This window comes from Prionailurus viverrinus, unplaced genomic scaffold (genome assembly GCF_022837055.1).
Source record: "Prionailurus viverrinus isolate Anna unplaced genomic scaffold, UM_Priviv_1.0 scaffold_35, whole genome shotgun sequence".
In the NCBI taxonomy this organism is placed as follows: Eukaryota; Metazoa; Chordata; class Mammalia; order Carnivora; family Felidae; genus Prionailurus; species Prionailurus viverrinus.
In genome coordinates this window covers 1,445,922-1,457,100 of record NW_025927605.1, presented here as the reverse complement: position 1 = coordinate 1,457,100, position 11,179 = coordinate 1,445,922, and the positions used below count along the sequence as shown (strand labels likewise).

At 58.6% G+C, this 11,179-nt stretch overlaps 1 protein-coding gene across 4 annotated transcripts in view; it reads right to left on the bottom strand.

Moving 5' to 3' along the window:
- Positions 1-120: 120 nt before the first annotated feature.
- The window catches only part of HDAC5 (histone deacetylase 5), a 36,782-nt gene continuing 25,723 nt past the window's right edge, over positions 121-11,179 (bottom strand). For all 4 annotated transcript variants that reach the window (XM_047845442.1, XM_047845440.1, XM_047845441.1 and 1 more), the window contains 19 exons: positions 11,064-11,176; positions 10,616-10,747; positions 10,166-10,388; positions 8,188-8,399; positions 7,629-7,922; positions 6,738-6,903; positions 5,750-5,883; positions 5,006-5,126; positions 4,485-4,534; positions 4,208-4,315; positions 3,745-3,800; positions 3,509-3,596; positions 2,440-2,559; positions 2,085-2,182; positions 1,789-1,907; positions 1,025-1,158; positions 618-702; positions 322-487; positions 121-242 (listed from right to left, as the gene is read on the bottom strand). In XM_047845442.1, the coding sequence (XP_047701398.1) occupies positions 203-242; positions 322-487; positions 618-702; positions 1,025-1,158; positions 1,789-1,907; positions 2,085-2,182; positions 2,440-2,559; positions 3,509-3,596; positions 3,745-3,800; positions 4,208-4,315; positions 4,485-4,534; positions 5,006-5,126; positions 5,750-5,883; positions 6,738-6,903; positions 7,629-7,922; positions 8,188-8,399; positions 10,166-10,388; positions 10,616-10,747; positions 11,064-11,176 (2,459 nt within the window). In that variant the 3' untranslated portion in view covers positions 121-202. The remainder of the gene's footprint in view (positions 243-321; positions 488-617; positions 703-1,024; positions 1,159-1,788; positions 1,908-2,084; positions 2,183-2,439; positions 2,560-3,508; positions 3,597-3,744; positions 3,801-4,207; positions 4,316-4,484; positions 4,535-5,005; positions 5,127-5,749; positions 5,884-6,737; positions 6,904-7,628; positions 7,923-8,187; positions 8,400-10,165; positions 10,389-10,615; positions 10,748-11,063; positions 11,177-11,179) is intronic.

The window sequence follows — 11,179 nt, the reverse complement described above, 5'->3', positions numbered from 1 at the left end:
AGCAAACTTCTAGAGTGGAGACGTGGGTCTTGCTGGGGGGAGTTGGGCAGGAGGCCTGAGGCGGCTTAGAGGAGCAGGGGGTGGGGGGGCGAGGCTGAGAGACCCACACAGCACACGTTGTTGAATGTGTGACTTTTTGTTTTTAATAGAAAAAATAAACAAAATCACAATGACGAAGCCCAGAGGGACGGGGGCCAGGGTGTCACAGGGCAGGCTCCTGTTCCATGGGCTCCTCTGCCGGCCTGTGGGAACAAGCACAGGGAGGGGCATTGAGGTGGGGGCACCGGCTTGGGTGAGGGCAGAGGTCAGGAGGAACCTTACCTGGGGCTGTGCTCCCGGGCTGCAGCAGCCTGGGCCTGCTCGGCCCCCACCGACAGCAAGGCCATGGCGCTCACAGTCTCAGCCTCCTCCGTCTCCCCTGCCTGGGCCTCCCGCAGGGAACGGCCTAGACCAGCAGCGAACCTCTGTACGCAGCTCCAGTGTTTGCCTGTGGACGAGGGGTAGACGGGGATCAGGGAGGACAGAAAGCATACTACATCCCCAGCCCTGGCAGGCCCACAAGCTTCTGCCCCTTTGGCAAGCCGAGGTCTGAGCCTCTCTGCCTTGTCCCCACGCACTCTGGATCTCGATGACTTTCTCTAGCGTGGCCACTGCGTTGATGTTGGGCTTTTGTTGCAAGACTGCCTCGTCCAAGGGCTGCAGCTGGCAAGGGAAAGAAGAGAAGGCGTACGGCTTATGGTGGGGAGGGCGTGGCGGTGCCTGGCCCTCTGAGCACCCCATTCAGCCCCAACCATCTCCCGTGACAAGGGTAAACAGCAGAGAGGAACCCTGAGGAACCCAGGAGGAACCCTGAGTCAGAAAGCCCTCCCTAGCCACCGGGTGTCTTTGGAACCCAGGAAAACCTTCTCAAGGGCGCTCAGTGCTGCTTAATCAGGAAAGGGGCCCTCCCTTACTGGCCTCTCCCTGGGCCCTCACCCCCTGGCTTACTAGTCCACTTCCCCCAGTGCCTCCCTGCATCCCTTACCTCCACGCTGAGCAGGGCTGAGACACAGGCCTCAGAGGCATCACAGATGGCGGTCAAGTCGTGGCCTCCCTCCAGGGCCAGCACCACCCGGCCCCCTGCCAGCGTCATCAGCTGCCTGGTTAAGTGGCCAAAACCTTTAGGGATGGGCGAAGTGAGGAAACCAAAATGGTTTGGAAAAAAAAAAAAAAAATTCAAGAGAAGATAAGAAAGGAGAGAAAAAGCAACGTGAGAGGCGGAACAAACGGTACAAAATAAAATAGTAGATTTAAACCCAGATATATATCCGCGATAAAATTCAATGTCAACGGACTAAATGCTCCGTTAAAGGCAAAAGAGAACAGGGGAGCCTGACTGGCTCAGTCGGTGGAGCATGCGGCTCTTGATCTCAGGGTCATGAGTTTGAGACCCACATTGGGTGTAGAGATTGCTTAAATAAATAAACTTTTTAAAAATCTTAATAAATAAATAAAGACAAAACAGAACGAGTGGGCTAAAAGAAATTCCAATTATGTCATAAGGAGCACCACCGAAACATAGGGATCAACAAGTCCCACCCCTGAGACTCTGGGAGGAGATCTACCCTCTGTTACCCCACACCCACATGCCTGCCCTCCGCCCCAAGGCCAAGGCTGGCAGAGGGAGTGGGAAGCCCCTGCCAAGATGATTCCACGTCTTGGACCTGCCCCTCCGCTTTCCTCCTCCCAACCTCCGCAACGCCAGTCTATTCCTGCTCCATGCCCTCCCTCAATCCCCCAGCAGCTCACATCTGGCGGTGACAGAGTAGCCACCCAGTGGAGACAGGTGTCCCTCAACAGCATCAAACCCGGCAGAGACCAGGACCACGTCAGGTGAGAACTCGTGGGCAATGGGCATCACCACTGTCCTGCAAAGGGAGGGCCCAAGCTGACCCTGGCAGGTGGCTAGGCCAGGCCTCCCCTCACTCTGTGTTCCCCCCTCCGAGACAAGACCCCTCACCCACACCAACCTGAGTGCCTTCTGCCCCTCCCATGGCAGGGCCCAGGGGGCTCCCACCCTGCCCTTGGCCCTTCTCAGTGCCCACCTGAAGGCCGTTAGGTACTCCACATCTCCGATGGGGGGATCCACACCTCCCGTCCATGCCACGTTCACATTGTACCCCACACCTGGCCCTCCGCCAACCTGGCAGCGTGGTGGGGAGGGGTTATTCTCACTGCCTGGGGATCCCAGACATCGGCCCCGCCCTCAGCCCTGATTCCAGCCCTTACTCCAATCACTGCTGCTCTTGGTGGAGGGACAGTTGGCCTGCGTGGTCCTCCCGCTAGAAGCCCGGACTCCCTGGATATCAGCACCACCACAGGCCTCCCTGGCTCCCTGCTAGGTCCCATTCTGCTACCTCCCCAAGGGGCCCCATATTTGATTGAACCCAGGAACTGTACCTCTTCAGGAGCCCCAGAGCCTGGAAAGAAGTTCCCGTTGTCATAGCGATGCAGGGAGATGTAGAGCACAGACGGGTCATTGTAAAACGCTTGTTGGGTGCCATTGCCGTGGTGAATGTCCTAGACGGCAGAGATGGGAGCGTCAGAAAGAAGGCCCAGTCTCGGGCCCAATGGTCAAAATTCCACTTGCTCCCCACCTCCACCCTATGGTGAACTCTGGGGGTGCGAGGCAGCGTGTTCTGTCCGCAACAGTATCGTCCCACACTTCTCTACCCAGGGTCTGTGGGCCAGAACATGGCACGGTACAGAAGAGATACAAAGCCGTGGGACGAATACGGCGGGTCGCCCTGCACCATTGTCCTCAACAGCGTGGAGGGAAACCTTAAGGTTAGTAAGGAACCGAAAGCAGATACACTCCGAAGGACCCAACTTACGTTGAGTTTTTAAGACAAAGTTGGGCTTCAAAGCGTCCTCATCTTTGATGAGCACTGCTCCTGGCTACTTCCCAGTTATGGGGAGTGGCGGGTGCCTTTCCCTCTGCCGTGAGAGGCGGGGTTTGAGAAGTGGTGCCCAGGAGCAAGAGCAGAAGTGCTGGGGCCAAAAGGTCTCATCCGAAGCACAGTGCCAACATCCCAAACTCTGTGACTTTGGTCGGCTATTTCACCCAACAGCTCAGTGTCTCTCCATTTATAGAAATGCACATCCTAACTCCTACCACTCGATACGAACCACGAGCAGTACCGTGTGTCCTGGCACACAGCCAACCCCAGTCAAGAGTACCTCTAGCAACGGTGGCAACAGTCTACACTGTTCACGGTAGAAAATCTTGGTTGCTTGAGGCTACAAGGTCGGGGCCAAGGTGGACTGGGGCTCAGGCCACTTTTGAGTCTCTCTTAGCAAGGAGGGAGGCCCATGGGAATGGGAGGGCTGGGCTGATGCTCCAGCAGGAAGATACAAGGTAAGTCATCAGGCCCAGCAGCAGTGTGGGCACCTAAGGAATAGGTGGCAGTGTTGGGGGGGGGAGTGCCTTCCTGAAGGCTGACCCTGGTCCCACCAGCCCCCTGCCTACCCAGTCCACGATGAGAACCTTGCCCACGTTCAGCTTCTGCTGTAGGAGTTTGGCTGTGATGGCTACAGAGTTGAAGAAGCAGAATCCCCTGGTGGGTGGGGGGAGAAAAGGATGGGGGAGGTCAGCTTTAGCAGACTGTTTGCTGCATGAGCAAAAGATACACATCGGCTCAGCTGAGAGGGAGAGGGGAAGGGAGGAGGGCAGCGGGTCTAGGGCAGGGCGGGTGTGGCACTCACATGGCTGTGGATTCCTCTGCGTGGTGTCCTGGGGGCCGGATGATGGCAAATCCATTCTGAAGAGGTGCAGACAGGGGGACGGGGACGACAGATAGACAGGCAAGGTGGCCACAGAAGGGGTGGACGCAGAGGAGAGAAGCACAAACCAGGCAGGGAAGAGAACACAGGTCAAAAACATGTATCCCACACACTAAGAACACAGCCGCAGGCCACGTGGGCAAGTAGACACCACCTCTGATCTCAAGAGACCCACGAGAGCATCAGATATTAGTGCCTCTTTGCCAGTCCCTCTTTACCACTCACCCCCCCGGCTGGCCCGGGAGCCATCACCTCCCCCCCACTCTGGCACCTGAGAGTTAAGGTTGCCTGCTTGCTCAGGGGAAAGCCAAGGCTGCCCCCGTCCTCAACCCCTGAGGATGCAGGACCAGGCCACGTGATGCCGAGGCCCCAGGCACACACTCACCTTGAGCTCTCCTGCTGCCACCTTGAAAGCCAGCTCTACCAGGCAGCCCACTGCCATGCGCACAGCACTGGAGGAGTGCATCTCGTTCCACACAGTGTCACTGTCCACCTGCGGGGGCAGGAGAGCAGGCTTCAGCGTGCCCCCTGCAGGGGGAGGGCAAGAATGGGGGTGGGCACCTGGACAGTGGGCCAGCGGCCATGGTGGGCGGGAAAGGGGGGTGGGGGGCAAGAGCTGGGAGTGCCGCCCATCCATCCCTACTGGCAGGTGCCCTACTCACCCCAATGCCCCCACAAGGCAGCATGGCATACATCTTCTGGCTGATGGGGCCTGCAAGGAAGAGGGACAAAGCTACTCTGGAAGTTGCCTCAAGTGCCAAGGCTACAGGCTGGGGCCTCCAGAGGGCAGTGAGCTCCAGCACCAAAAAAAGGCGGCCAGACCCAAGCACAGGACAGGCCTCTGCACCCCACGCCAGTTGGGAGAGGTCTGTCCCCTGTCCTCAGGCGGGAACACCTTACCTCTGGGGCAGACGGCAGGGAAAAAGGGGCGTGGATCGATTAGGGAGATGAGCAAAGCCCTCCCCCATCACTAAGCCTGACCTGCCACCCTCCACCCTCCTGCAATGCACCCCACCCACACGGTAGTCTATGTGAATGGCGCCCCCTGGAGGTGTGCAATGTGGCGGCTGTGCCACCTCGGCCAAGGGTATGATCTGTGCCCACTGGGACCCACTTGCCTACGCTGACAGCTCCCTATCCCCCAGGGCAGCGCACACAGCCTGCCCCATGCCTGCTGGCTCACCAAGCAGCTTCTTGCTGTCAAGCTTCTGTCGGTTGAGGGGGCTGGTCCCATAGAGCAGGGTGTGGTATTCGGAGTGCACCGTCTGGATCTCGTCCAGTGTGGCTTTGCGACCCCGGATCCGCTGTACGGGGAGCGCAGAAGAGGCCAGTGAGGGGATGCACCGAAGGCCCAGCTCTCCCTGATGCCCAGACCCTCTCTCTGTCCTACCGCCCGGGACACACGAAGCTGCTTTCTAGCCTTAAGAGATCCAGAGGATTTTGAGAGAGTACAGTAAGACCTTGCTTTGGGAACATACTTTGTTCCGGGAACATGCTTATAATCCAAAGCACTTGTATATCAAAGCGAATTTCAAGAACCATGGGCTCAGTGGTGATCATGTGACGTTCGGCGTCCCGTACCACTCGTATTGCAAGACATCGCTTGTTTATCAAGTTCAAATTGATTAGAGGCGTCTTGTGGAACACTCGCAGAACAAGTTCCTCACAATCCCAGGTTTTACGGTATGCCCTGGTCCCCCACGTACCCCAGTCCGGGACCGCCCCCGCTCGGCAAAATGCGCTATGAGGGATGGAACCGAGAGGTGGCTGAAGGGACTGACCCTGAGGTCAGGGGTTGAGAGAAAAATGAGGAAGACACAGAGAGAGGCCTCATGGACACAGAGACACAAAGGCCTTGGCTGGGTTTGGGCGGCGGTGGGGGGGGGGGGGGGGGGCAGGGAACTGGAAGAAGGAGAGGCTCCCTCACCTCACACTTGCTAAGCAGGCCTGTCTCCTGCAGCCGAGACCAGATGCTCTGGATCCGGCCGGCATGCTCAGGGTGCACGTGTGTGTTCCCGCACATGCACTGATGCTTCAGCATGAACGTGTCGTAGACCACACCTGGACCGGAGACATACCCGTCAGCCAGCACCGCTCTGGGCCACGGCAGCCTAGCCACTGCCATCCCTGGCAGAGCTCACCAAGCTCTCCCCAGTCAGCCCTGGCCCCAGTACCTCCCCACGGCCACCCCGGCCCCACCCCAGCCGCCTTCCCACACACCGGCCCCTCTCCTCTCCTCCCGAGGTTCCTTTCTCCCATTACCGCCCGTCAAAAGCCCCCCCACCGCTCCTCAAGCCTCGACCAGCCTGCCCCTGAATGTTTATGTATTTATTTGGAGAGAAGAGAGACAGAGGGAGAGAATCCCAAGCAGGCTCTGCGCGGTCAGCGCACAGTCTGATGCGGGGCTGGATCTCAGGTGAGATCACAGACCTGAGCTGAAATCAAGAGTCAGACGCTTAACTGACTGAGCCACCCAGGCGACCCCCAACCCCCGCCACTGGTTTTCATTTCTGCACATCATGCTCTCAACACGCTACTCCCTTCAGGGCACATCCACCTTTCCCCCTTCTGTCACAGCCCGTGTGCTGTTCCCCCAGCCCCCCACACCCCACTGGTGAGGCAGGACCATCCCCAGGCAACTGTGCCCCCTCAGAGCCCAGCATAGGGCAGCTTCATGTGGGAAAGCTTTCTGGAATGGACTGAGGCCTCACTTTTGACCCCACAGGGAGAAGAACAGGAAGCTAGAAGGGCAGGGACCAACTGAGACAGTGAGCTCTCTTCACCCAGGGCCCCAAGGGCTTATGCGGCCATGGTGCGAGAAACAGGTGGTCTCTCAGCGGGTCGCACGAGGCTAGACACGATGCACAGGCACCCTGGCACGCGGTGGAAGGACAGCTGGCGGGGGTGGGGCTCACCTGTGGTGAAGAGGTGCTTGGTGGGCTGGTCTGGGGGGCTCTTCATGCCCCCAGGGGCAGCAGGTGAGGACTGGGTGCGGCCCAGGGCCTGGTGGGGCACAGTGGCCAGGCTGAGGGGTGCCTGATACACCTGAAGGGGCTGCAGCTGCTGGGCATCTGAGAACACCTGGGCAGGAGGAGAGTGGGAGGGAGTGTGAGACGCAAGTGAGGGCAAATGTCCCGGGCCCCCCAAAGGGGCCCCTGTTCCAGTCCTTCTCTTCCAAACCTCCCCCTTCCCCCATCTCCTCCCACCAGGGACAGGAGGCACTCCAGCCTTCACCATCTCCACCTCCCAGGAGATAGGGGGGTGGGGGGAAGGGATGAGTCACGCCAGAGTAGCATTGAGGTAAGAGGCTGGGAGGGACGGGGGCGTGGGAGGGGGCAGGATGAGTCAGGCCCGGAGGGCTCGGCTGTGTCCGCAATGAATGGAGTGCGTTCTAGGTGCAGGGGGACTGTAGTAACAGCGGGGGTGTGTGTGTACACACGCGCATGCTCGCAGAGACCAATGCGCAACCGGCCCTACGCAAGCAGAAACGCAGATACACAGGCCTTGTGTGCACGCGCGCGCACACGCGCGCGCGCGCACACACACACACACACGCACACACACACAAGCAGCCTGTGGCAAGGGCAGACACAGACACAGGGAGGGGCTGGCAGACTGGGGCACAGATGGCTCTGAGACCAACACAAGCAGCGTCCCCTTCCATAGCCCCTTGTCTCTTTCCCACTCTGCTTTGGCTCTCTTCAGAAAGCCTGGGAAGCGCAGACCAGGGAGAGGGAAAGGCAAAGATGGGAAGGGGCTGCAGGGGACAGAGGGGTGGTGATCAAGGGCCGGGGTGGAGGGAGCACCTTCTTGTAACCAGCACTGGACTCCTCTGAGTCGGGCCCCTCCTCAGTGCCGCTCTCGCCCTCCTCGTCCTTGACCTGGATGCAGTCCTCCTCCTCCTCTTCCTCCTCCTCCTCCTCCTCCTCTTCCTCCTCCTCCAGGTCTTCCTGCGTACTCTCACTCTCCGTGGAGCCTTCCCGGGGGATGGTCAGGGCCCCCTCCCCAAGCAAGGCCTCCTGCTGCTCAGTCAGCTCCTCCTCTGTCTCCTCGGGGTGGGTGGTGGGCTGCCGTGGCAGCTCCCCAGTCTTGGTGAGGATCTGGGAGCAGAGCAAAGGGACACGCCGGCTGGGAGGGGGAGCAACCGTGCGGCCCGTGGCCCAGGAGGGTCCGTCCTCCCCTTGCCTCTCCCTGGTAGCCGCCCTGCCCGTACAGAGCTTCCGCGTGAGGCAAGGTGGCAACTCGGAGCAGATACGGCGTGGGGAGTGGCCCCGGGCGTCAGCCCCCGCTCCCTGCCTGCCAGCCCGGTGCCGTCCGGTGTCCTGCCCCCAGCACAGCCCTGGCCATTCGCCTCCCCCAGCTCACCTTGCCCAGCTGCAGCTGCTGTTGCTTCTGTTTCTCCAGGAACTGCTGGTGCTGCTGCTGCATGACCAGCTGCTGCAGGGCCTGGGGGCTCTGGGGTAGCGGGGAGGACTGAGTGCGGCTCAAGGGCCGGTGCCGCGGGAGCTTGCCCACTGTCCGCATGCTGGTGGCCACACGTTCACCTGTCACCAGCGGGGACTGCCCGTGGAGTGGCACTGTGCAGTGGGGAAAGGCGAGTGACCATCACTGTCGGGGCTCCGGGCTGCCCCCCTCTACCCCGAGGCTCTCCCCCTCCTGGAACACCACCACCGACATGATCAGGAGAAACCTTGGAGGGGCCTGGGGCACCCTGCCCCCAAACCTGAGCCCCCTTCTTCCTCCTCCCCACAATGCAACAGTTTTGTAGCTCAGAGCCACTGCCTCCTGCAAGCCATCCTGGATTCACCACTCTCTCTCTTTGATTCCCTTATGACTACACATACGGTCTTAGGCCCTCAGTGCGGCTGAACAAGGACTAGCTTTCCCCAACGGCGAGACCCCCCCGATCATAGACAAGGATCCCATCAGGTGGGGAAGTCTGGGGGCCAGGATCACTTGTCTTTTAAGGAGAACCTCTTCTGATGCCACCGGCTGCTTATGGTCGACTGCCCAAAGCTGTGCCATCCAATCCCACAGTTGCAGCCACATGTGACTCCTGAGCACTTAAAATGTGGCCTGAGTTGAGATGTGCTCTAAACATGAAATACACACTGTATTTCCAAGACAGTATGAAGCACAAAGTAAATGGTCTCATCGGTAACCCTTTATATTGATTATATGTTGACATGATAATATTCCAGACCTAGCGAATTAAACATATATCAAAGTTGGGGCACCCAGCTGGTTCAGTCGGAGGAGCGTGAGACTCTTGATCTCAGGGTTGTGAGTTCAAGCCCTTCGCTGGATGTGCAGAATAACTAAATAAATAAAATTTTAAAAATATGTATGTGTACGTTTATATATTAAAGTTCATTTCACCTGTTTCCTTTCACAATTTTTTTAAAGCTTTTATTTTTGGGGTGCCTGGGTGGCTCAGTCGGTTGAGGATCTAACTCTTGATTTCAGCTCAGGTCATGATCCCAGGGTCATGGGATCAAGCCCCATGTCAGGCTCTACACTAAGCATGAAGCCTGCTTAAAGATTCTCTCTCTCTCTCTCTCTCTCTCTCTCTCTCTCTCTCCCTCTGCCCCACTTGTGTGCTCTCTAAAATTAAAAAAAAAAAATGAAAAATAAAAATAAAAAGATTCTGGGGCACCTGGATGGCTCAGTTGGTTAAGTGTCCAACTCCTGATTTCGGCTCAGGTCACGATTTCACGGTTCGGGAGATCAAGCCCTTCACTGGGCTCTGCACTGACAACATGAAGCCTGCTTGGGATTCTCTCTCCCCCTCTCTCTCCTTCTCCCTCCCTTGCTCACGAGCTCACGTGCACACCTGTGCATGTGTGTGTGCTCTCTCCCTCTCTCTCTCTCTCTCAAAATAAACTTTAAAACAATGAAACGAAATGAAATTTAATTCAAATTAAAAAAAAGATTTTAAGTAAGCTCTACACCCAACACGGGACTCAAACTTACAATCCCGAGATCAAGAGTCACATGCTCTGCTGATCGAGCCAGCCAGGCGCCCCTCTTTTTATATATATTTTTAACGCGGTTCTAGAAAACTTTAAGTTGCACATGTGGCTTGTGCTGCATTTCTACTGGACGGCACTGCTCTGGAACCTGAGCACATCGCAGCAATCGATGTCGTCGAGAACAGCACCTGGCGGGCTGGAGGTGCTCGATAATGTCCGAGCAACGCGATACAGAAGAAATCAATGATGCCATGGAGGGGGGGCTGTGGTAGAGCTGAAGAGTGTCCCCGGCTACTCCCTGGTGGTTGCCTCGCGCCCTCGGAGGAGGAGCCTGACACCCACTCCCTCGCACAGCTGCCGCCCCCACTCACCAGCGATGAGGGTGCTTTGCTGCCGAGCCTGCTCCAGCAGCAGCACGTGCTGCAGCAGGGAGGCATGCCCGTGGGGGCTGGTGTCACCCTCCAGCGCCACGCCCAGCAGGCAGCCGGGGATGGAGGATGTGCTCATGAACTTGCCCGTCAGCGCGCCACCCTGCCGCAGGGACTGGAGGGCCTGCCTCTCGGCCTCCTGCTGCGTCGACAGCTTCGGGGAGGCCTGGGGGAGGGAAAGAGAGACGGAAATGAAGGAGAGGCACGTACCATCCCCAGTCGCGCCAACTTTGGATCGGCATCCCTCACCCGCCCACCTCCCACCCCCCAACTCTGAGGAAGGCCATCTGATCTCCTTCGGGGCCTTGTGAGGACAAAAAACCCCAGCTGGGGGCACCCAGGACCACAAACCTAGACACCAGAGGGAGGATGGGGCGTGTGCCTCATACTTACCGTGAGGTGCGAGTTGGTGACAGTGACTGTGGCCTGCAGCCCTAGGGAGATGTTGGGCAGAGAGGGAGACGTGTAGAGGCTGAACTGGTTGGGGGAGCTGTCCAGAGGGAGGGCCCGGTGCTGGGGGAGCATCTAGGGAGCAGTCGGGAGAGACAGGCATGAGAGCAGGCAAAGGGGGGGCCACCTGGGGCCGAGGGCTCTGAATGGTGCCTCGCTCCCCGCTCCCCACACCAAGCCCCACCTGGGCAGTACTGAGAGATCACAGTCCTTCAGAGGCCCATGGGACAAATCCCACTTAGAGGCAACAGGTCCCTCTAGCCTGTCCACATGGGCGGAGAGGTCCCTGCCGGGTACTCTCAGCAAGACAGACAGGAAGGAGCTGCCTTCCTTCTTCCAAGGGAAACAGAGCAGCTCTGGCCCGCCCGCCCAGCCCTCAGCAGGCCTGTACCTCAGTGGGGATGTTGGGGACTGAGCCAGTAAAGCCATTCTCAGCAATGGTGCTGTGGGAGCTGTTGGGAGAGCTGGGGCCGGAGCCTGGTGCGCTGTTACACACGGACGACACTA